Here is a 24,208-nt window from a genome sequence, read left to right as displayed (position 1 = left end):
GTCTCTCCCTTGGCTTTTGATGGATTCCAAGGATGCAACAGATAGGTCAATTTTTTAAATGCACTTACTTGGGGTAAGAGTACTTTAAAACCTTTTAGCAAAGGAAACGGTTTATGGCTGGTATGAACTACGACTTTCAGGTGTGGGGGAAATACGAAAGCCAATACACTAGGGAAAGCAACTACTGTTAATGACACAGACCCAGGAACGGCACTTCAGCCAGGTAGGTTTGTCCCTTAGGTTGGGACCAGTAATCTAGGACGTTCACAATGAATATTTTAATTTTAATAGTTTTCAATGGAAATCCACATTCCAGAAGTCATATAACAAACACATGAGGCCAGCTTTATGCCAATTTTACAAAAACGAAAAGGAAAGATGATATATAAATGACAAGGCCTAATAAAATGCCTTTAAATATTGTTTTTTTCCACCAACATTTTTTCCGCCTTTGGATAGGTAGCATCTAACTCCTTTTTCTACGAAATCTGACAATCACTGCAAGATCCTAATATCAACTTTCTAGTTCCAACTTACTCTTCCCTAAGCCTTTCCTCAGCATCTCCCCATCATCTTTTCTATACAATAAAAGTAAATTCTACTTCAGCCTTTAATTTGCAACCCCACACTCAACCATCAGCCTAGTAAATTAGGGTAGGCCTTCTAGGGGACTGTCCCTACGAAGAATAGAAAATTGCAAATCAAACAATTGTATTCATGGGTGTAAGGAAAATGAAGTTTTTTTTTCAAAAAAATCTAGATTCATTGTTGAATGTTGCAGATATTTTGTCTCTCAATCAGCTCTGAAGGTAACTGGAGATTTTTCTCTGGAGGCTGCAATAGAGGATCTTTGGCTAACAGGTCAGCCATAATATGTGAAGGCACGTATCCTGCAATTAAATGAGAGGGATTAAGTGACAGCATATCTTGCTGTGCATGGTGGCTACTTTAGTATATACACATTTCAAAATTTATTGAGCTGTGTGAAAAAGTCAACCCTGGAAGACTTTAAGATTTACTATCAAGCTGTTTATTACTACAAACAAGATAGTATGGGAGTGGCAAAAGGATACATGTATAGATAAATGGAACTGAATTGAGACACCTGAAACAGACCCACCTTATATGGTCAAATTATTTTTTTAAAAAGACACTAGAGCTATTCAATGGGGAAAGGAATATCATTTCAATAAATAGTGCTGGAACAACTGGATATCTATGTAGTGAAAAAACCTACAATCCCTACCTCACAATATACACGAAAGCTAATCTGAGTTGGATCATAGATCAAACCATACAAACTAAAGCTATAGCATTTTATAAGAAAATACATGAGAATATCCTTGTGACCTGGTAGTAAGCAAAGATTTTCTAAATATGACACAAAAGAAGTAAAAAATACAATGATACATTAGACTTTAACAACATTAAAAAGTCTTCTCATGAAAATATACCATTAGGTAAGTGAAAAGTCAAGTCACAGATTGGAAGAAAATAGTTACAAAAGATATCTGACAAAGACTATGTCTCCAGAATATATAATGAACTACTACAGTTCAGATTAAAAATGGAAACACCCATTTTTTAAAACAGGCAAAAGCTTAAACACACTTCAAAGAGGAAGATATATTAATGGCCAGTAAGCACATAAAAAGTGTTCAATATCATTAGCTGTCAGGGAAATAGATATTAAAACTACCTTGAGATACCACTCCACTCAGCAGCATGGCTAAAATTATAATGTCTGAAAACATCAAATCTTGGTGAAGATGTGGAAAAACCGGAATTCTCATACATTTTTAGTGGGACTGTAAAATGTTATAACCACTTTGATTTGACAATTTCTTATACATTTAAACATAAATTTACATAAATATCCTTTTGTTCCCAGAAACACTTCACCTAGATATTCTTCTAAGAGAAATAAAAACACATGTCCATACAAAAAAAATTGTAGTGAGAATGTTCATAGCATTTTTATTCACAATAGCCAAAACTTGAAGCAACCCAAATGTCCATTATCAGGACACTGGTAAACAAATTGTGGTATATCCATGCAATGGAATACTACTCCGCAATAAAAAGTAATAAACTTTTGATATACTCAACAATATGAATAAAACTCAGAACCATTATGCAGAACACAACAGGTTCATATTCCATTATTCCATTTACAATAACTTCTCGAAGACGTAAAACTAAGGTGCAAAATATCAGCATAGTGTTTTTCAAAAATAATGCAGAGAGGGCTTCCCTGGTGGCGCAGTGGTTGAGAGTCCGCCTGCCGATGCTAGGGGACACAGGTTCATGCCCCGGTCCGGGGAGATCCCACATGCTGTGGAGCGGCTGGGCCCGTGAGCCATGGCCGCTGAGCCTGCGCATCCGGAACCTGTGCTCCGCAACGGGAGAGGCCACAACAGTGAGAGGCCCGCATACCGCAAAATAATAATAATAAATAAATAAATAAATAAATAAAAATAATGCAGAGGATAATGACAATGAAAACGATGATTCTACTAAGTATAACATTATTGATCGAGTAGCTACTAAATTTAGGCACAGCTAACAATGGCAGAATGAAGTAGACTACTCCTATTAGGCCCATTTTACAGAAGAAAGAATTGAAGCACATAAAGTTTAAGTTACTTGTCCAAGGCCACACAAGGGCTGAATCAGTTTTACAAACCAGAACCTGTGCTCCTGAGCACAGATTGACCAGGTCTTTCTTGTCAGTTTTAGGTTTTTCTGGTTTTCTCAGCTGTAGGGATAAGAAGGGGAGAGAGAAGGAAAGAGAGGGCCAAAGAAAGAGTGAGAGATGGAAGTACAAGGATCTGTAGTTATCAAAGAGCAGAGCAGGAAACTATTGTGAATGTGTTTACATCAAAGGTTGTAAAAATTTGGGGGAGTCTGGGTTGGTGGTCTGCAAGCAAGCTATGGATTCTATAGTGATTAAGTATTGTGCTGAGGTCGGGAGATGAATCATATATGTAAAAGCTGAAAGTTAAAACATTAACGCTTCTAGAAGAAAATGTAGGAAAATATATTCACAATCTGGGGATAGGAGAGATGTCTTAGAGTAAGATGCCTTAGCAATAAAAGAAAAAATAAAGAAACTAGATTTCATCAAAATTAAAAACTTTTGCTCATCCAAAATCACCATAAAGTAAAAACGCAAGCCACAGACTAGGAGAAGATATTTGCAATATTCTTAACTGAAAATGACTCTAGTATTGAATGTATAGAGAACTCATAGAAATAATAACAAAAGCTAAGCCATATAAAAATGAGCAAAATACTGGAATAGACTTTCTTCACAAAAGAGAATTTCTAAATGGGCAAAAGACCTAAGAGATGTGCAATATCATTACTTATTAGGGAAACACAAATTAAAACTACAATGAGATACCTTTATGCATCCATAAGAATAAGTAAAACTTCAAAGACAGAGAATGGCAAATGCTGACAAGAATGTGGAATAACTTATATCTTGCTGCTGTTGAGAAGGTATCGCACAGTCATTCTGGAAAACTGTTTTGGCAGTTTCTAATAACGTACACCTACCCTGTGACTGAGCAATTCTACTACAAAGTATATATTGAAGAAAAATGAATGCACATGTCTACAGAAAGGAATTATACAAGCATGTTCATAGCAGCTTTGTTCACAATAGCCAAAACTAGAAATAGCTCTATTATCCATCAACAGTGATATGGACACACACAGGAATAACCTTCATGAATAACACCAAAATAATACACTCAAAAACACAGATGCATCGAAAACATTATGTTGCATGAAAAAAAAAAAGCCAGACACACACAAAAAGTATACTTATTTATGTGAATTTCAAAACAGTCAACACTAATCTATGAAGATAGAAATCAGATAGTTTACATCTACTTAATTATATGTTCTTGTTGAAACATTTTGAGGAATTTACAGACATCATGATCATTGAACCTAAGTACTTCAACATGCAAATGACTTCATCTCTTTGATTATCATTTATGGACTCCAATATTCTGTTTTTTAATCCACTAGACTGCGGTCAGCAAACTCTTTTCTGAAAAGTACCAGATAGTAAATATTTTAGGCTTTGCAGGCCATATGGTCTCTGTTACAACTGCTCAACTCTGCCATTGTAACACAAAAGCAGCCATACATAATACATATGTGAGTAGGCCTGGCTCTGTTCCAAAAAAAATTTACAAAAACAGGCTGTGAGCCAGATTTGGCCAGTAGGCCATAGTTTACTGACCCCTGCACAAAAATCACAATTCCTTTTCATGCTCAAATTATCACAACTTATGCCACTGGGAATTCCTTAAAGCTGGCTATGTGTTTTTGAAAAGATCCTAATAGTTTGTTAATGAACATTGCTTTCTGGTCCAAGCTTTCCCATGCTCACCTTGTAATTCCCCTGCACCATTCCTGGAAGTAGTCATTTCTTTAAGAAGTCTGCTTCATTTTGTGGGTAATGGTATTAAAGACCAAAACCTGGACACTGTGGATACTCATTGAGCTTTCGGTGATGTTGCTTTTAAACCAATTCAGTTTACAGTGCTAAAATAGATTCTAACTGAATTTATTTCTTTTACATGTATCAAATACCCATTTAAAAATAACAGTGTGGGGCTTCCCTGGTGGTGCAGTGGTCGAGGCAGGGGACGCGGGTTCGTACTCTTATCCAGGAAGATCCCACGTGCCACGGCGCGGCTGGGCCCGTGAGCCATGGCCGCTGAGCCTGCGCGTCCGGAGCCTGTGCTCCGCAACGGGAGAGGCCACAACAGTGAGAGGCCCGTGTACCGCAAAAAATAATAATAATAATAATAACTGTGTGTGTGTATCTATTATAGATTTTTGGTTTGTGATTACCAGAGGTTTATATATAGTAATCTTTATATCTGTATCTATGTATGATTATTTTAAGTTGCTGATCTCTTAAGTTCAGACGCATTTTAACAACCCTTCATTTTTACTCCCCTCCTCCTATGAGTACTGTTTTTGACATCATATTTTACATCTTTCTGTGTTTCCATTAACTACTTACTGTGGCTATAGATGATTTTACTACATTTGTCTTTTAACCTTCCTACTAGGCTTTATAAGTAGTTGATCTACTACCTTTATTGTATATTTGCCTTTACCAATGAGATTTTTCCTTTCATAATTTTTATATTTCTTGTTGTGGCCTTTTCTTTTCTGCTTAAAGAAGTTCCATTAACATTTCTGGTAAAACTGGTTTCATAGTCCTGAACTCTTTTAACTTTTGCTTGTCTGTAAAACTTTTGCTCTCTCCTTCAAATCTGAATGAGAGCCTTGTGGGGTAGGGTATTTACGTTTTTCCCATTCATCACTTTAAATATATCATGCCACTCCCTTCTGGCATGCAGAGTTTCTGCTGAAAAGTCAGCCGATAGCCTTATGGGAGTTCCCTTATATGTAACTTGTTGTTTTTCCCTTGCTGTTTTTAATATTCTCTCTTTATCTTTAATTTTTGCCATTTTAATAACATGTCTTAGTGTGATCCTCTTTGGGTTGATCCTGTTTGGGACTCTGTTCTTCCTGGACCTGAATGTCTGTTTCCTCTCCCAGGTTAGGGAAGTCTTCAGCTATTATGTCTTCAAGTATGTTCTCTGTCCCTTTCTCTCTGTCTTCTCCTTCTGGGACCCGTATAATGCGAATGTTACTATGCTTGATATTGTCTCAGAAGTCTCTCAAACTGTCCTCATTTTTTAAAATTTGTTTTTCCTTTTTCTCTTCAGCTTGAGTGTTTTCCACTGCTCTGTCTTTCAGTTTGCTATTCTATTCCCCTGTATCATCTAATCTGCTGTTGATTCCTTCTAGTGTATTTTTATTTCAGTTATCCTTCAGCTCTATTTGGTTCTTCTTTATATTTTCTAACTCTTTGTTAAACTTCTCACTGTGTTCATCAGTTCTTCTCCCGAGTTCCTTGAGCATCTTGACCACTCCCTGTCCTTTAATATTTTTGTTGTGAAAACATCCACAATGTTTTCCAACTTTGTTCTTAAACAACTACAGGTTCTCGCACATTTCTCTCTTTCAGGTCCTCTCTCTCCATTTCTCCCTCCCCATTCTGATACAGAATAAAAACAGTTCTCTTCTCTCAGGATCTGGCCTGGGTCTCTGCACAAGCCTCCTGGGAGGTCTTGTTGTCCTTGACCATGCCTCCCCTTCTTCTTTTCCTCCTCCTGAAGTTTCCCTTTTGGCCCTGACCCTTTCCCCATGCCCACTCACTGACCCACCACCCACTGAGACTGAATGCAATTGAGTTGAGTGCGTGGAGCACTCAACTCAATTGCATTAATAAACAAGGTAATCCCTCTCACTCCTGTTGTGCCTGTGACTCTCTTTATAGTCTCAGCTGCTGTCACTAAAAACTATTGCTTGCATTTGCCATCCATTCCCTCCATTCCATGGCCTAGGTCTTACTGGGCTCTGTCAAGGGCCATTTCCAATGGCTTTTTGGCAGCCCAGGCAACTCTATCAAGACCCAAGTGAAAGAATAAATAAATCTGTTAGATTTTTTAAATCGGCACCAACATTAAGTATCCATTAATCATATTAAAGGAGATAAAATATTTTAAGGGCTTTGACAAAGTGGAAAGTAAATTGTAGATGCAAAAACAATCATCTGTTAAGTAGCAAAGTTGGGTGAGGGTGGGAGTTCAGAAAGTTAAAATTGACTTCTTGTTAAATGAAACCCCTACATGTTTCCCTACTTCAAGGGAAAGAAATCCAACATTGCATTGGGATATATTAATTATTATGGAATGAAAAGATTATGATTAATGAAAAATCATTATGCTAAATTTATTAGTCATACTTCGAACATATACTCCAGTTTTTGATCACTCTGCTCTTAAAAGAATATAAGGGGCTTCCCTGGTGGAGCAGTGGTTGGGAGTCCGCCTGCCAATGCAGGGGACACGGGTTCGTGCCCCGGTCCGGGAAGATCCCACATGCCGCGGAGCGGCTGGGCCAGTGGGCAATGGTCGCTGAGCCTGTGCGTCTGGAGCCTGTGCTCCGCAACGGGGGAGGCCACAACAGTGAGAGGCCCGCGTACCGCCAAAAAAAAAAAAGAATATAAGGATATAAGGAACAAAATCTGGAGAGTTCCCAAAGAGAAATGGTGAGAATCACTAGAAGCCTTAAAAAATTCATTTAGGGGGCTTCCCTGGTGGCGCAGTGGTTGAGAGTCTCCCTGCCGATGCAGGGGTCACGGGTTCGTGCCGCCGTCTGGGACGATGCCACATTCCGCGGAGCGCCTGGGCCCATGAGCCACGGCCGCTGAGCCTGCGCGTCTGGAGCCTGTGCTCCGCAATGGGAGAAGCCACGATAGTGAGAGGCCCGCATACCAAAAAAAAAAAAAAAAAAAAAAATTCATTTAGGAAAAGGCACAACTGTTTTTATTGAAACTATCTTCAAGAAAATAAAAGGTGTTGAGAAAATATTATTTGTTTGATGTTTTCTATGCAACAGCAAGATTGAACAAGGAAAATATGCTTAGATTTTTCTTTAGAATTGATTGGTTGGTAGTATGAGCAAAAGAATACACAGATACTAAAACTGGCTGGTAAGAGAGGTGGTCTTTATTGATAGGGACATCCAGGAGAAACAGGTAGCCTTGTGTTGAGTATGGCGGGCCATCAGAAAGCAGGGCTTCCTCAGGTTCTGTAGCTACCTCCACATTCCAATTCTAGGATTACAACTTGAGACCAGACACTCTGAGTCCTTCCCATGGTGCTATTGTTGAGTCCCAGTTACTGAGATTTGAATTCTGACATCTCAAATTTTGTTTCTGCCTACATGACTGTCAAAACTTAGGGATGATAAAAAGGCTTTCTGATTTCTGAAGGGACACTCCCAGGGAACTTTATCTCAACTGTAAGAATCAAAAATACTCATCCTTTAGCCCAGTTTAAAGCCCATTTATTTTCATTTGTTTACGTCATTGTTTGCTTGTTTTTAGTTCTAAAACTTCTCTGGACCGTCGTCTTCCTCTTCATAGCAAGCAGCGTCTCCCCCTACTTGCTGCATCTTTCCTTCAACCCAGTGGATCACCAGGGTCTTCATGGCTGATAAAGAACTGTTCAAGGGGGCACATTGTAAGCTTCATTGTTTACTTTCTTGTAGGTTCTGCTCTTGTGATTTTTATGCTCCTAGGGGACCCTTCCTAGTAATCCAGCCTCTTTAAACCATTATTTTGTTTTGATTCCTCTAGGTAGCTTTGGAGGAATGTCTAGCCATTGTGGAGACCCAGATGCATTTCTTTTCTATCTTTCCTTTTAAAGGAGGCAGTAAGAGTGTTCTTTGTGAGAAAATGCTCCAACTGAAGCCTGTGATGCATCAACCCTTAGAGAAGAAGGGACCTGCTGAGAGGGGAGTGAATGAGCAGAAGACTCAGCCTGAGAAAGCAGGATTCTCCTCTGTGTCCCACAGTGGGTAAGAGACTCTTTGTTCAGAGACTTCTTCTGTCAGAATTAAGTCATTGCTATCGTAGCACCTTTCAGGGTCTGTATTCAGGCTTTGTACCTTAACTGTAGTGCTTTCTCTTAAGACCTTCCTGGAAATTCTTTAAAGAAAAGTCTATAGTATTTTTATTTTATTTTATTTTTTAAAAAAGGTCCACAACGTGGAACCAAGTTGTGTTTGATTTTTTTTAAGATTTTTTGATGTGGACCATCTTTTTAAAAAGTCTTTATTGAATTTGTTACAATATTGCTTCTGTTTTTTGTTTTGATTTTTTGGCCATGAGGCATGTGGGATCTTAGCTCCCTGACCAGGGATCAGACCTGTACCCCCTGCATTACAAAGCAAAGTCTTAACCACTGGACCACCAGGGAAGTCCCTGTGTTCTTATTATTAATTATTTTATATTATTCAGAGTAATTTGGTTTTATTCTAACTAACAATGCATGTATTCACCAAATATATGATATCATGGGTACTTGAGATTTCATGGAACTCTTCCAGTCACTTGAGTAGTGTCTCTTTTCTTCATTGATGGGAGCACATACGAATCTCCTGTTACCTGAGATGTTTTGATGGTGAAAGCTGACCCACATCAGTGCCTGAGGAGGTAGACTTATACAGAGGCTCCTCCATCTCCACCCGTTCTCTTGGAAGCTCATGACCCTGGTTTCTAGAATGGCAATTTGGATAAACTCAACATTTTAAATTTATTTTTTATTGAGGTAACATCGGTTTATAACATTATATAAATTTCATGTGTACAATCTTATATTTCTACTTCTGTATACACTACAGTGTGATCAGCTCAATTTTACAAATAAGCTTACAAAATTGCCAAATAATGGCCTGTTGGCTAGATTTGTCAGTCTGTCTTTAATGGCTGTTTGCCTAAAACTTTTGGAGAGCATTCAATTAATATGGGGATAATCTATTATACAGTTACCTGTGAGCACCAGTTACTGAAATACTAAATCATCACTAACTTGCTTAGTGGTTGAAGTGCAGCTTTGGAGGTGGTTAGATTTTGCTTCATACTCCATTGGGTCACTGTCAATATGTACCACTTAAATTTCACTGACCCAGAGAATAATGTTAGAGCTAAAATAACCTGAGGGTTATTTTAGAACTGAGAACACTCAGGCCCAAAGATAGGGTTGCTTGATCACAGTTGCACAGTAGCCTTCAGCAGAAATAATATCAGAATCCTGGGCCCTCAATTCACAAAGCCTACACTCAGTTTGTCAAACGCATTGAAAAAATTTATATTCTTGTGATCATTCTTTTTAAAAAATAGACTTTATTTTTAGAGCAGTTTTAAGTTCAGAGCAAAATTCATGGAAAGTACAAAGAGTTCCCATATACCTATCCCTTGCCCCGCACATGCGTAGCCTCTTCCCCCAATGTCAACATCCTGCACCAGTGTCGTATATTTGTTGCAATTGATGAACATCATTATCACCCAAAGTCAGTAGTTTACATTAGGGTTCATTCTTGGTATTGTACATTCTATAGGTTTTGACAAAAGTATGATGACATGCATCTACCATTATAGTATCATATAGAATGACTATTCACTTACCTAAAAATACTCTGTTCCACCTATTCATCCTTCCCTCCCTTTTAATCCCTGGCAACCACTGACCTTTTTACTGTCACCATAGTTTTGCCTTTTCTAGAATGTCATATAATTGCAGTCATACACTGTCTAGCTTTCTCAAACTGTCTTCTTTTACTTAGTAATATACATTTAAGATTCCTCCATATCTTTTAATAACTTGATTGTTCATTTCTTTTAAGAACTGAAAAATATTTCATTTTCTGGATGTACCACAGTTTATCTGTTCGTCTACTGAAGAACATCTTGGTTGCTTCCAAGTTTTGGCAATTATGAATAAAGCTGCTATAAACACTGTGTGCAGATTTTTATGTGGACATAAGTTTTCAACTCATTTGGGTAAATAGTGAGGAGTGTGGTTGCTGGATCATATGGTAGGAATATGTTTAATTTTGTAAGAAACTGTCTTCAAAAGTAGCTATAGCATTTTGCATTCCCACCAGCAATGAATGAGAGTATCTATTGCTCCACATCCTCACCAGCATTTAGTGTTGTGAGTGTTCTAGATTCTAACGATGTATAGTAGTATCTTATTGTTGTTTTAATTGGCAGTTCCATGGTGACATTGATATTGAGCATTTTTATATGCTTATGTGACCTCTGTATATCTTCTTTGGTGTCTGTTCAGGTCTTCTGCCCATTATTTAATTGAATTGTATGTTTTCTTATTGTTGAGTTTTGAGAGTTCTTTGTGTATTTTGGGTAACAGTCCTTTATCATATATGTCTTTTTCAAATATTTTCTCCATGTCTGTGATTTGTCTTCTTACTCTCTTGACCATGTCTTTTGCAAAGCAGAAATTTTAAATGTTAAAACTTGGTATTATATCTAAAGAGTCAATACCAGCAACAGAAACCAACACACCATTGTAAAGCCATTATACCCCAATAAAGATGTTAAAATAAATAAATCAAAAGTAAAAAAAAAAAAAAAGCAGTCATTACCAAACTCAAGATCATCTAGATTTTCTGTTGCATTATCTTCTAGGAGTTTCATAGTTTTGTGTTTTACATTTAGGTCTATGATCTATTTTGAGTTAATTTTTGTGAAGGGTATAAGGTCTGTATCTAGGTTCATTTTCTTTCCATGTGGATGTCCGATTGTTCGGCACCATTTGTTGAAAAGACTACCTTTTCTCAATTATATTGCCTTTACTCCTTTGTCATAGATCAGTCAACTATATTTTTGTGGGTCTGTTTCTGGGCTCTCCATTTTGTTCTGTTGATTTGTCTATTCTTTCACCACTACCACACTTTCTTGATTACTATAGGTATATAGTAAGTCTTAACATTGGTAGTGTCTGTCCTCTGACTTTGTTCTTCTCCTTCAATATTATGTTGACTCTTCCGGTTCTTTCGCCTCTCCATGTAAACCTTAGAATCAGTTTGCCAATATCTACAAAATAACTTGCTTGAGATTTTGACTGTGGTTGCCTTGGGTCTTTAAATGAAGTTGGGAAGAACTGACATCTTGACAATATTGCATTTTCCTATCCATGAATATGAAATATCTCTTCAGTTATTTAGTTCTTCTTTGATTTCCTTCCTCAGAGTTTTGTAGTTTTCCTCACATGGGTCTTGTACACATTTTGTTAGACTTATACCTAAATATGTCATTTTGGGGGGTGCTAATGCAAATGGTATTGTTTCAATTTCAAATTCCACTTGTACGTTGCTGGTATATAGGAAAGAAGCTGACTTTTGTATATTAACCTTGTATTCTGCAACCTTACTGTAATCACTTATTAGTTCCAAGAGTTTTTTGGTTGATCCTTTCAGATTTTCTACATAGACAATAATGTCATTGCAAACAAAGACAGTTGTATTTCTTCATTTCCATTCTGTAAACCTTTTATTTCTTTTCCCTATCTTATTGCATTAGCTAGGAATTCCAATATGATGTTGCAAAGGAGTGGTGAGAGGGGATAACCTTACCTTGTTTCTGATCTGAGTGGAAAAGCTTCTGGTTTCTTACTACTAAGTGTAATGTTAGTTATATGTTTTTTGTAGATAGTCTTTATCAAGTTGAGAAAGTTTCTTTTTATTCCTATTTTGCTGGGAGTTTTTTTTTTTTAATGATGAATAGGTGTTGGATTTTGTCAGATGCTTTTTTTTTGCATCTATTGATAAGATCATGTGATTTTTCTTCATTAACCTATTGATGTGATGAATTACATCAGGTGATTTTCAAATGTTGGAGCCAGCTTTGCATGCCTGGAATAAATCTCACTTGGTGTGTTGTATAATTCTTTTCATACATTGTTGACTTCAATTTGCTAATATTTTGCTGAGAATTTTTGCACATATGTTCATGAAAGATATTGGTTTGTAGTTTTTTTCTTATAATGCCTTTGTCTGGTTTTGATATTAGGGTAATGTTAGCTTCATAGAATGAGTTAGAAAGTATCTCCTCTGCTTCTATCTTCTGGAAGAGACTATGGAGAATTGGTATAATTTTTTCCCTAAATATTTGGTAGAATTCACTAGTGAACCCATCTGGGCCTGGTGCTTTCTGTTTTGGAAGGTTATTAATTATTGAATCAATGTCTTCAATAGATATAGTTCTATTCAGATTGTCTATTTCTTCTCGTATGAGTTTTGGCAGATTGTGTTTTTCAAGAAATTGGCCCATTTCATCTAGGTTATCAAATTTGTGGGATTAGAGTTATTCATAGTATTCCTTTATTATCCTTTTAATGTCCATGGGATCTATAATGATGTCCTCTCTTTCATTTCTGTTACTAGTAATTTGTGTCTTCTCTTTTAGTTAGCCTGGCCAGACGCTTATTGATTTTATTGATGTTTTCAAAAAAACAGCTTTTATGCAAAAAAATTACCTAGATACATTTTAATTGTTATTGTGATAAGTGCTGTTTATTATTTGGAAACTGGATGAGAGTAAATAATAGACCTATAGAATCCAGCATAATAAATGTGTTTCAGAAAAGAGCCTTGTTTTAAAAGTAGAATTAGCTTTATTTATATCTCAGTGATCCCTGAAAGTCAGAAGAGTTTGCATGGTACTGATAAAGACACTAGGTTGGGAGTTTGAAGCCAAAATTTTTAATGATGGCTCTTCCACCAACCAATTATGGGGGTTCAGATATATCCCCCCTCAGCTTTATTGAGATATTTTTGACATATGTCAAATATCTCTCTTATTCTTTGTGAGCCTCAATGTCTTCATCTGTAAAATAAGATGAAGTCCCTTCCTGAACTAGTATTTTATACCTCTTGATGTTAAAGGGTCTGTTATCTTAGTAAATGCAGCCAAGACTGGGCCTTGGCCCCTGATGTATATCTGTGTGTTGTGTGTGTGTTTCTTACAAGGAACACTATGCTAATATTATATCCTGAGATAGAGCTGAAAGAGCAGATAGGAGAAGAAGCATCTTCTTAGTTGGAAAAAGAGAATAACAAGAAGGATGGAGATGATGGCGCTGGGATGGGAACGGGTAGCCAAAGTTGCTGTGAATGAGAAAGTTAGAGGGAACTGAGTGTAAAAAATCCAGAAATGACAACATTGAAACTATTGGATCACTTAAAATAGTAATTAGTAAGAGTTTATGGGCTTCCCTGGTGGCGTAGTGGTTGAGAGTCTGCCTGCCGATGCAGGGGACACGGGTTTGTGCCCCAGTCCGGGAAGATCCCACATGCCGCGGAGCGGCTGGGCCCGTGAGCCATGGCCGCTGAGCCTGCGCGTCCGGAGCCTGTGCTCTGCAACGGGAGAGGCCACAACAGTGAGAGGCCCGCGTACAGAAAAAAAAAAAAAAAAAAAAGAGTTTATTGTGCACATAAAAACAGTTCATGAACTGGGAACTCTTAAACGGACAGTTAGAATGAGGCTCAGAAGTATATTGTTATAAGATAGCTTATATAGTAAGAATGCAGAGGCTGTTTATTATTTACAATGATTTGTGATAGCATTAGAGTTTTCCTAATGATAGAGGTTTGGTTAAAACTGGCCACCTCATGCCCGTTTGGGGGAACAGCTTAAGTTTTGTTTATGATTTTCAAAGGCACTTACGAGATGCAGCCCAATGTAATTTTTTCTTGTTTTGCAGATTAGGTTGAGTTCAGCTTCAGTAATTTTCTTAATACTATAATCAAAGATTTCATTGTCATTATCTATTTTAAAATCTGTGTCATTATATATAGGAGTTCAGTCTCCATCATCTGAGTCAAACCAAAGGGTGTGATTAAAGAGTGAGTCCAGAGCATGTCCTAAATCAAGTCCAGTACCATTAAGGTTTCCTATGCATAGGGACAGATTGCCAGCAATGAAGTTTACAGTGATTACAGGCCATCCTTTGGCTTCTGAAGCTTCCTCTCAATGGCAGATTAATTGGCCATCAGTATTAGCTGAATGGCCAAAGGATGGATACTAAATCTTTCTGTAAGGCCATTTTTCCTGTCATCCAAGTATATGTAAAACCTGGTTCTAATATTAACTGAGAGTCTCCCTGAGCATTTTAGTGGCTACACTTAAATAATAATAACATAACAATCATTCTGATTAGTAAAGGAGGGTATGCATTGAATGGCGGACCTTAGTGGGTAGAGAAAATCCCTAACAGAAAAAGGAAAATGAGTTTGAATGTTTTGTGTTTGTAAAATAGCAATATCACAATAATTGTTATAAAAATAAGTCCTGGAAGAGAATGGGGAATCCAGCAGAATCATGTTCTGTGACCTTGGGGGTAAGCTGTCTACCTGATGTTGTCATCTGCTTTGAGGGAAGATTTTTTTTTCCCTGGAAATCTTTCATTTTAAGTCAGCTGAAGGTTGACAAGTTCAAGAGTCTGGTGGTGGTGCGGGGAGGCGTCTCTTCAGTTGAGAGACATGGATCCAAGTTTCAATATCCTGTAATTTAACTGCTGTGTGAGAAATTTAAAAAAACCTGGTAGGCCCCTTTCCATCAAGGTTCAAGTGGAGTTTTTCATTGATATCTCTTCCGGAATATCTAGTCTCCAGGTTCCAGTGTAAGGGATACAAAGTCCTCATGAGACCAAGGATCTCTGAAAGTCTCCTTGACCTGTTGACTGTAAGCTTTTGAATATTGTATTAGTGCCCTACAGTATTGGGTCATATTGGAATTTACAAAGGTAGGATGTGCATGGGGTTCTCTTATCAAAGGCATGGGTTGTCCAGTGGTGATTTCACAAGGGTGTTAATTTATGTTTCCCAAAAGGTGTTGACCTCATTGTCATGAGGGCTGAGGGTAGCACTTTAGGCCAAGTATTCCTGTGTTTTCAGTCAGTGTTGCCAATTAAATTTTAGAATGCCATTGGTACATTCAACTTCCATAAAGACTGAGGCTGATAAGGACAATGATAATGCCATAATGTTTGAATAACCTTGGTTAGTTGTTTTAAAACCTGTCTAGTGAAGTGAGTCCCTCTAATATTTGAAATTTCATTTGGGATTCCCCACAATGGAAAATCATTTTCTAATAATTTCTTGACTACAATGTTGGCATCAGCTTTCCAACATGGGAAAGCTTCTATTCCTCTAGACACACCATTACAAGTACATATTGATAGCCCCTAAAGGAGACAATTGAAAAAGTTTAATTGTAAATATTCAAATAGTCCAGACAGTGGGGGAGCAGCCCTTGGAGTTACATTAATGGTTTTACCCATGTTATATGATTGACAGTTTAAACATTGATTATAAACGTGTCTTGCTAATTTAGAACAACCATATCACTAATATTTTTTCATAATTTGAGTCATTTTGTCAATTCCATTGTGGGTAGTCTCGTAAAGTGCTTGCAAGAGTGGTAGTTTGAGAGATTCAGGAAGCACCAGACAGCCATTTGGGCCCTCTGCAAATCCTCTCTTTTATGTTAAATATTCGTCCTTCTTCATGACACTTTTGTATCTTTCAGCATCAGATACAATTTTTTGCCTATTACCCAAATTGTCTTAAGTAATCTGATTTGGCTCTACCGTGGACGGTAGGTTGTGGAAATTCAGGAAAAATGGCTATGTGCCATTTTATGGCGTTCATTTAAATTACAACGTTTTGGTAGCTTAGTAATTTCTTGAGCAGTAGCCTTAGCATGAAAGTCAGCCATCACATTTCCCTGGTATTCAGGGTCTGATCAGTGGGTATGAGCCTCAGTTTTTATGACAGCAACTTGTGAGGGCAATAACAGTGCAGAGAGGAGGTCAGCAACCTGAGGTCCATTTTTATAGGTGTATCACTGGACTTAAAAATCTTCTCTGTTCCCAGAGCATACCAAAGCCATGGACCACTCTGAAGACATACCTGCTATCAGTGTAGATATTTGCAGTTTTTTCTTTTGCCAATTCACAGGCTCAAGTGAGGGTAGACAGTTCTGTAGGTTGAGCTGAATTAAACTGAGGAAGGGACTCCTCTTTCTAACAGCTCGTGTTGAGTAGTTACAGTATATGCAGCTTGACGTTCCCCTTCAGAATTTGTGGCATAGGAGCCACCAACACAGAGTACTAAATCTGGGTTGGCTAATAGGGTTTTCTGTAAAACTCATCTAGGAGTTAGATTTGGGGAGCCAAATTCAGCACCGTTGAGTCTCTCTCTGTCAGATAAGCATAGGAAGGTAACAGGGTTTAAAGAGCGGCAGCAAAGAATGCTCAGATTAGGAGGCAGAAGTAGAGTCTCATGTTAATCTACTAGCTAAGAAATGGTGTGCACGCTCAATGTTTAGCAAACTGCCTACAACATGAGGAACCTGTAAATTTAATTCACTTCCCTGAACAAGTTTCCAGGAGGATCCCACAAAGGAATTTAAAGGCTGCAGCTACTTCCTTTAAACAATTTGGGTATGCCCGGGCCACTGGACCTAATTGTAGGCTATGGGTCTATTTTTTTCCTCCAGATTTTTGCATAAGAACTTCCAAAGCCTGATTATGACATTCCTAAACAAATAGCATGAAAGGTTTAGGGTAGTTGGCAGGTTGGGGGCCGGGGGGCGGGTCCCAATGCAGGAGGATTTTGTAAAGCCCGTTAGTTTCAGTAAAGCCTTTCTCATATTTTGTTTCCCAAGGAAGAGGTTCTTGAGTGTTATTTGTAGTCAATTCCTACATAGAGTGGAGTAGCTAACAAGGAAAAGTTAGGGACCCTGGCTTGTCAGTATCCTGCAGGTCTGAGGAAACCTCTAAGTTCTTAGTCATAGGTTGGGTTACTTGGGGTGGTACTTATCTTTCTGGAGACAGAAAGTGTCCTTTTAGAGATAAATCATGACCTAGGTAATGTACCTTTCCTTGTGAAAACTGAAGTGTATCTCACGAGGCCTTATGGCCTTTATAAGCCAGTCGTAACAAATATTTTGAATTAACTCCTGAGTTCTCTCTAGATGAGGAGCACAGAAGTAAGTCATCTGCATATTGAAGTAGAATTTCTGAGATTTTGCAGTGTGCTTAAATCCTTAATGCATCTGAAGCAGCAGCAATAATAGTATTTTTCTGTACTTATATTACATTTGAGAAAGGCTTTTATACGTAATAGCTCATAAATGTTTACTGAATGTATAATTTGCTAGATACCATGTTAGGCACCTGGAATCAATAAGATCTGGTCTCGGGCTTCCCTGGTGGCGCAGTGGTTGAGAGTCTCCTGCCGATGCAGGGGACGAGGGTTCGTGCCCTGGTCCGGGAGGATCCCACATGCCGCGGAGAGGCTGGGCCCATGAGCCGTGGCCGGTGAGCCTGTGCATCTAGAGCCTGCGCGTCCAGAGCCTGTGCTCCGGAACGGAAGAGACCACAGCAGCGAGAGGCCCGCGTACTGCCCAAAAATAAATAAATAAATAAGATCTGGTCTCTTCCATGGAGAAACTCAAACCGGTGGGGAAGGAAAGTATACGAATAGATAGCTTCAACAGAACACTCTAACTGTTCTAACCTCTGGGTGTTTTGGAAGCCCAGATGAAAAGAGTGTAGGACAAGGCCATCTCTTCCTAAGAAGCTGTCACCCATTGAGATGAATTTCTGAAGACAATCCCATTTCACAGACCTCTGCACAAGTGAGTGCAGGGTCCTTCTTAAGGAAAGGGTTTTCTGCGTCAATGGAGAATCCATAGGCTCCCTGAGAGGACACTTAGAACAGGAACACAGGGAGAGATGAGTGGAGGTTTGCAAGCACTTCTCTTTTCCATTATTGAAGAACTGTTTACTGAGAGCCCCCTCTGTGTTTGCCTGTGTGCGTAAGATGAATAAAAAACTCCCAGCACTGAAAGAATTCTTAGCCTAGTAACCAGTATAGCTGCTTAATGACATGAGAATTGTTGGACAGAAATGTGAATAAGGTGTAGGGTGGGTTAAAAGGTTCAAAGGGGGTTTTATGCTACTTGACCTGCCCTGATCCCCATTCAGGCTCCTTCCAACACCTGGATTGCCTGTTCCAGACCAGCGACCCTGGGCCTCAGGCAGATTTTTGCTTCTCAGAAAACAAACACCTGTGCTTCCTGCTGGCACAATACAGACAACACTGCCTAGGTCTCCAAGAGAAAATGGTGAAATCAGAAGCCATTGGTTCTGCTCTGGCACATCTGTAGAAACACAGAGGATGTCAAGTTGGTCTTATAAGTTCGCCATTACCAAAGTAATGAATGATAATCTGTCTTCATTTTGATAAGTTAAATGCTTTATAGGCTTTGCTCTACTCATCCCAACATTTAAAATAAATTTCAATCCTGACCGTATTTCTAAAAAGGCAAAGAAGCTAAATGACTCTCACTTTGCAGATAAAGAAACTGAGGCACAAAGTAGTAAAGTGACTTCTCAAGTTTGCGGTGGGAGGACAGGGTGCATTGGGCTTGCTGATTCCTGCTCATACATCTAACCTCTTTGCCTCCCTCAGGAACAAGATAAACTAAAACCTTCTCTTCTACTCTTCTATATAACAAATAGTAGTTATATTGGCCAAGATATCATAGGATTCTAAATTAATTCAGAACATTTTTTGGAGATCATATTTTTCAGATCATTCTTTTGAACCCTATGGGCAGAACTGTAGCCGTTACACTGGAGAATACAGAAGCAATAGTATATAGTGATTAAATTAAGGGCTTGAGGATGTCTTGCCAATCAAGCCTTGGCTGTCTATGGAAAAGGCACAGATAGGTCCATTCTGGTGAAAGAAGAATCCCGCTGCCTAGACAAGCGGTCTCTTCTCTCACATAATGATTTTCCTTTCAACTTTTCAATTAACACCTAGCTTTGTTTACTGTATTGAAATGGATTATAAGCTGAAGAGAGGGACTGGGGGCAGATTTTACAGTAGAATTAGAGAAGAAAGCCATTTTCAGAAGTATAGGGCAAGGGGAAAGATGATCTTAGCAGGGGTCTTTCACACAGAGAAACACATCATTCTCTTTACCACATTCCGGTCACTAAACACGTGCTAGAGTTCAGCGTGGAGGCTCTTTCGGTGAAATCCTCAAAGCACCGTCTGCTGAAGCGCCATAATCTATCAGTCACCCCCTTCCACCCTTAACTGTTTCTTTCCCGCCTTAGGAAATATTCCTTGATCCAGGATCAGGCTCGAGAGTTGACCCACCTGCGGGAAAAGATGAGGATTGGGAGGGCTGTCTCTTCCCTTCTCATCCAGCATGTCAAGAACACAGTGAAGACCTTTGAAGAGCTCCTCAGCAGTAATAAGATTGACTGCTACATGGAGCAGCATTTCCGTGAGCAGCTGGCCAAGGGCAGCCAGCTGGCAGAGAGCCTTGCCAGCAAGTTCAACACAGGTAATCTGGCCCCAGGCCTCAGGAGGGCCTTTAGTCCCTCCCAAGGACCTACGCTCACACAGGCCCACACTCATCCACGAGTGACTTTTCAATCTGGGGTCCTGCTTTGTAATCACCATCTTGGGGCCAGAGTCAGGACTGGCTGGTTAGGAGCAACAGAGCGGCACATGGGGTTGAGGATGCCATGATGATTACTTGCTCCTCCCTCTCTCATGGAATGTGGCTGCTATGGCAGGAGGGATCAGTGGGGGGACAGCATTTATCTGAAACTAATTGAAAGAGAGGTGTAGTAGGGACAGCTGGTTGTCATGAAAAGAGCCCTAAACTAGGAATCTAAAGACTCTTGCTCTAGCCTGTATGTGATCATTACTAGTTCTGGACATACTCATATTCCTTTTGATATCTGTTTCCTCACCTAAAAAATTAGGTCAAATAATACCAGCCCCTAAAGTTTGCATGATTGTTCTTAGGACAAATAAACAATATTAATCAGAGTACTTCAAAAGAATGATAAAAGGGCTTCCCTGGTGGCGCAGTGGTTGAGAGTCCGCCTGCCGATGCAGGGGACACGGGTTCGTGCCCCGGTCCGGGAGGATCCCACATGCTGCGGAGCGGCTGGGCCCGTGAGCCATGGCCGCTGAGCCTGCGCATCCGGAGCCTGTGCTCCACAACGGGAGAGGCCACCACAGTGAGAGGCCCGTGTACTGCAAAAAAAAAAAAAAAAAGAATGATAAAAGAATCATGCTGATTTGGGAATGATTTAGGCGCTCTGTGTATTCGTACCTTTAGTGGAATATTTATTTCAGGAGCCTTTTACATAGAATATTGCCTGGAGACCTGAGGGCACATAGTAAGAGCAGGCTTGAGGCCACTGTGCAGGCTCCTGGTGGCAGATGCAGAGGTGGGACAGGGATTTCTGTCACCTCTACAGAGGCAGGAGTAGGTTCTGCATGAAAGCTGTGATGGGACACACAGACACGGGACTGGGAACCAGCCTTGTGGCAGGGCTTGGAGACTCTGGCCGGAGTGGTCCAGAGGCCAGCTGGACAAGTATCCCATGACCTGTGGGAAAAGAGACATTTTCAGCTTTTTACTCTGATTCAGGGCAGAGCGAGTAGAGATGATGATCTTCACGGTGGGTTCAGGAAAGTCTGCCAGACAAGTTCTCTAAAGACTCCACCCAGTGTCTCCTGAGAAAATTCAGAGTATCCTGGACTTGAGAGTCAAGCAGCTATGTGTCTCTGATCCCAGAGAGAGAACCCAGTGTGTGTTTGTATTTGGTAAATGAGAGCTGTTTAAATTATGACTGATCCTTTTTTAAATTTGCTTTTCAGATGACTGTATAAGTAAGAAGAATCAAAGAGAACAGGTGCTGCGGGACCTCAGGTAAGTCCAAATTTTCAGGGGCTATGAAAGATATAATCTGGTAGAGGATCCAGAGCGAAGGCCAGAAGATCAAAGGAGCAAGGAGTGCTCACCCTCCGTAAAAACCAAACAGCTGATTATACCATTACACCATTATGTATCCTGAGCGACAACGTGGTCTCATTTCCTATTTTTTTAATTTATTTTTCTTTTGGTTCCCAGTCTCGTATTAATTCACTAATTTAGTAATATAGAGCTGCTCTAGCCTAACTCTCCAGTCTTAGGAGTCTCCTGTACTCCCAGGGATCACCTCTGATTTCCCCTAGATCTTTAAAAACTGGAGTGAGATTATACCTGATATCTTCAAGTGTGACCCAGCAAGTGCTGGCAGGTGTTAAATGGCTACAAATTTTCTTTGAAAGAAAAAAGATTTATACTATAAATATGACATAGATAGATTTATACTGTGTATAACTATACTTAGGGAAGGAGGTCTAGAAACTACAAGACACCCAGAAGGCAACATTGCCTCAGGAAGCAGTTTTAAATACTATTCAGTGGATTATGTCACAGAGTATGTTGAAATCTTACGGGCCTGTGGGTGTCTTGTGAAGGAACCGTTAAGTGTTGAAGAGCCTGACGGGTCTTCTCCCTTTCTCAGGATGTTTGTGGCCAAGGCACTGGACACTGTTGTTCTCTCCTGCCTCCCAACTCTCTACCCCTAAATGGAAATGGATTGTTTGGCTTCTTCCCTAAAGGAACAGTCTCCTTGACTCCTGGGGCCTCCCCTGTGAGCCCCCAGGTCAATACAGCTGTGGTGTTTGGGTGACTTTCACTTTTCCTTCTGTCTTTCTTACCCCCTAGTATCTTAAGGGAGTTGCAGAAGAAGGGTAAAATGACAGAAGTCCTAGAGACCAAGCAGGATGCCCGGCCCCAGACTAGGCCCCAGACCCACTCCAACAGCCATGCCCAGTCCGCTGCCCATCGCTCCCCTAGCAGCACCTCTCCGCTGTTTGATGAACAGGAAGTGCGCCCTGCAGTGGATGTGGCCAGTAAGTATGCAGAGAGCCTCCAGTTTCTGGGTGCTCGCTTATTTGTCTAGGCCAGGGGGAGGCATCTTGGCAGCCAGACCCTGCAGATCCACTGTGATGCACCTGGTTGAGCACAGGCCTGGGACTCAGTGCCGAGCACAGGCCCCAAGGGTGTCAGATAGCTTTTCTCCATTCCCAGTCCCCGACGTCGTCAGCCACCAGACCCCATCAGGCACATACATGGTATTGGACTTGAAGGGAGGGGTCGTGAATTGGGAACGGGAGGGGACAGATGCTCCTCATCACTGCAACACAGTCACGTCATGTTTCAGACTATGGATGCAAACATCATTAACATTGGGCCTCTGATCTTGGACTCTTTTGGGTAAACAGCCACAGTTCCTATTTTCTATTCACCACTAAATATTCTTTATCATTTGTGGATTTACAGATCCCACTCATCATTCTAATAATTCAGCTGTAATGTCCTCTAAACCATCAGTAACTGGGACTGGCTGAATCCATCACCAGCATGCCCCTCTCCAGAATTCCCCAAGGAGGGCTCTTAGGCAGCCTTGCTAAGGATAGGAGGAGGAGAGTAAGTTTAAAATCAAACCTTCGTTTTCTCCTGCTAAGCCTTCTCTTTATTTTCCCTGCTGAGAAAAGCATTTGAATATTTAGGCAACTGTATGAGTCAGATTTTGGTGTGAACAACCAGGGACCAGGAAACCATCCTTAGTCCCTGGCTATATCTGGGTTTTTTTTTGCTTTTTTTGTTGTTTTCTTGTTTTTACCTGAACTGACTGTTTTAGGCATGAATAAGCCATAATGGGTTTTGACCTGGTACTATTCCTGTTTCTCATTTTACCCTGAGAAGCAAGGCAGCGTAATGTTTCCTCACGAGTATAGCAGCCAAGGGAAGACAGGAAGTACACCTTTATTGAGCACCTGTTATGCTTGTATTATTGACCACTGCACATATGTTGCTTCATTTAATCAGGACAGCAGTCCTCTTCAGTTGGTGCTGGTGTTCTGATTTTACAGCACAGCTAAGGACACTGAGGCTTGGTGAAGTAAGGGAACCTACTGAAGACAGCCCAGCTTGGGGTAACGTTCACTGTGAGCCTGCCTGACCCTAAAGCTTAGACTGTCCACTGAACGGCAGCCTCAGCATTCAGGGACCAAGCAGGGAGGGAGTCACTCCGTTGCACACCTCTTTCTCTGGGCTTCTGGGGCGAGGGTTTTCCGCATTCCACTCTTTCTGCCCCTATGCCCCACACAAAGGCCTAGCCTCTGCAAAGGAGACAAGACCCTAGACACATTGCACTTGCACCCATGAATTTATAAATGAATGGGGTGCCCTTGATATGTGTGTGACATCATCCAAGGGCCTATGGGAGTTTTGAGTGCATCCTTGGACTCAGTTGCCCATAGGCACTTGGTTCCACCTCAGCGCTGCCCTGAGGGACAGCAGGAGAAAGGCAAATACACCTTCTCCTTACCTGAAATTCCTGCCACTACTTGTAAGAATCGCCACATTTAAAATGTGGCTGCTGGAGTGGCACTCTCAAAGTATTGGCCTTATTTTCTGTTATTCCTATCTTTTCAGAGGGAGACTGAAGCCCTTCTTTTTCCCATCTGAAGTCATTATTTTCTCAGAGGGGCAATGGCTTATCACTGCTCCTTCTTTGCTTTTGGGGTCAAAATGTCTAGGGTAGTTAACAAATGGTGTGTGGCAGCTTCACCGTGAGGCTGAATTCCTCTCACAGGAGGCTCTTCTCTGCTGCTTTCCACATGCCGTGTAGGGCACACTCCCTGTGTTGTGTGGCCAGGGGAGAATGGGACAAGAAACGCTGATCACTGTTAACTGACAGACTTGAACCCTCCTACGCTCTTAGCTGAGAGTAAGTTGATTTTCTGGGGAGGGGATAAAGGGGCTTTGAAAGGGGTTGGGAATCACATTTTGATTGAG

General features: G+C 40.2%; 1 protein-coding gene across 1 annotated transcript in view; it reads left to right on the top strand.

The window, feature by feature from the left end:
- The window catches only part of NBPF10 (NBPF member 10), a 28,798-nt gene that overhangs the window by 162 nt on the left and 4,428 nt on the right, over nt 1-24,208 (top strand). Inside the window, exons 2-5 of the mRNA XM_060007152.1 lie at nt 8,316-8,466; nt 19,608-19,840; nt 21,175-21,226; nt 22,070-22,257. Of these exons, the coding sequence (XP_059863135.1) occupies nt 8,345-8,466; nt 19,608-19,840; nt 21,175-21,226; nt 22,070-22,257 (595 nt within the window). The 5' untranslated portion in view covers nt 8,316-8,344. The remainder of the gene's footprint in view (nt 1-8,315; nt 8,467-19,607; nt 19,841-21,174; nt 21,227-22,069; nt 22,258-24,208) is intronic.

The sequence above is a fragment of the Delphinus delphis genome, chromosome 1 (assembly GCF_949987515.2).
Source record: "Delphinus delphis chromosome 1, mDelDel1.2, whole genome shotgun sequence".
Classification (NCBI taxonomy): domain Eukaryota; kingdom Metazoa; phylum Chordata; class Mammalia; order Artiodactyla; family Delphinidae; genus Delphinus; species Delphinus delphis.
This window is presented reverse-complemented; position numbering and strand designations above follow the sequence as displayed.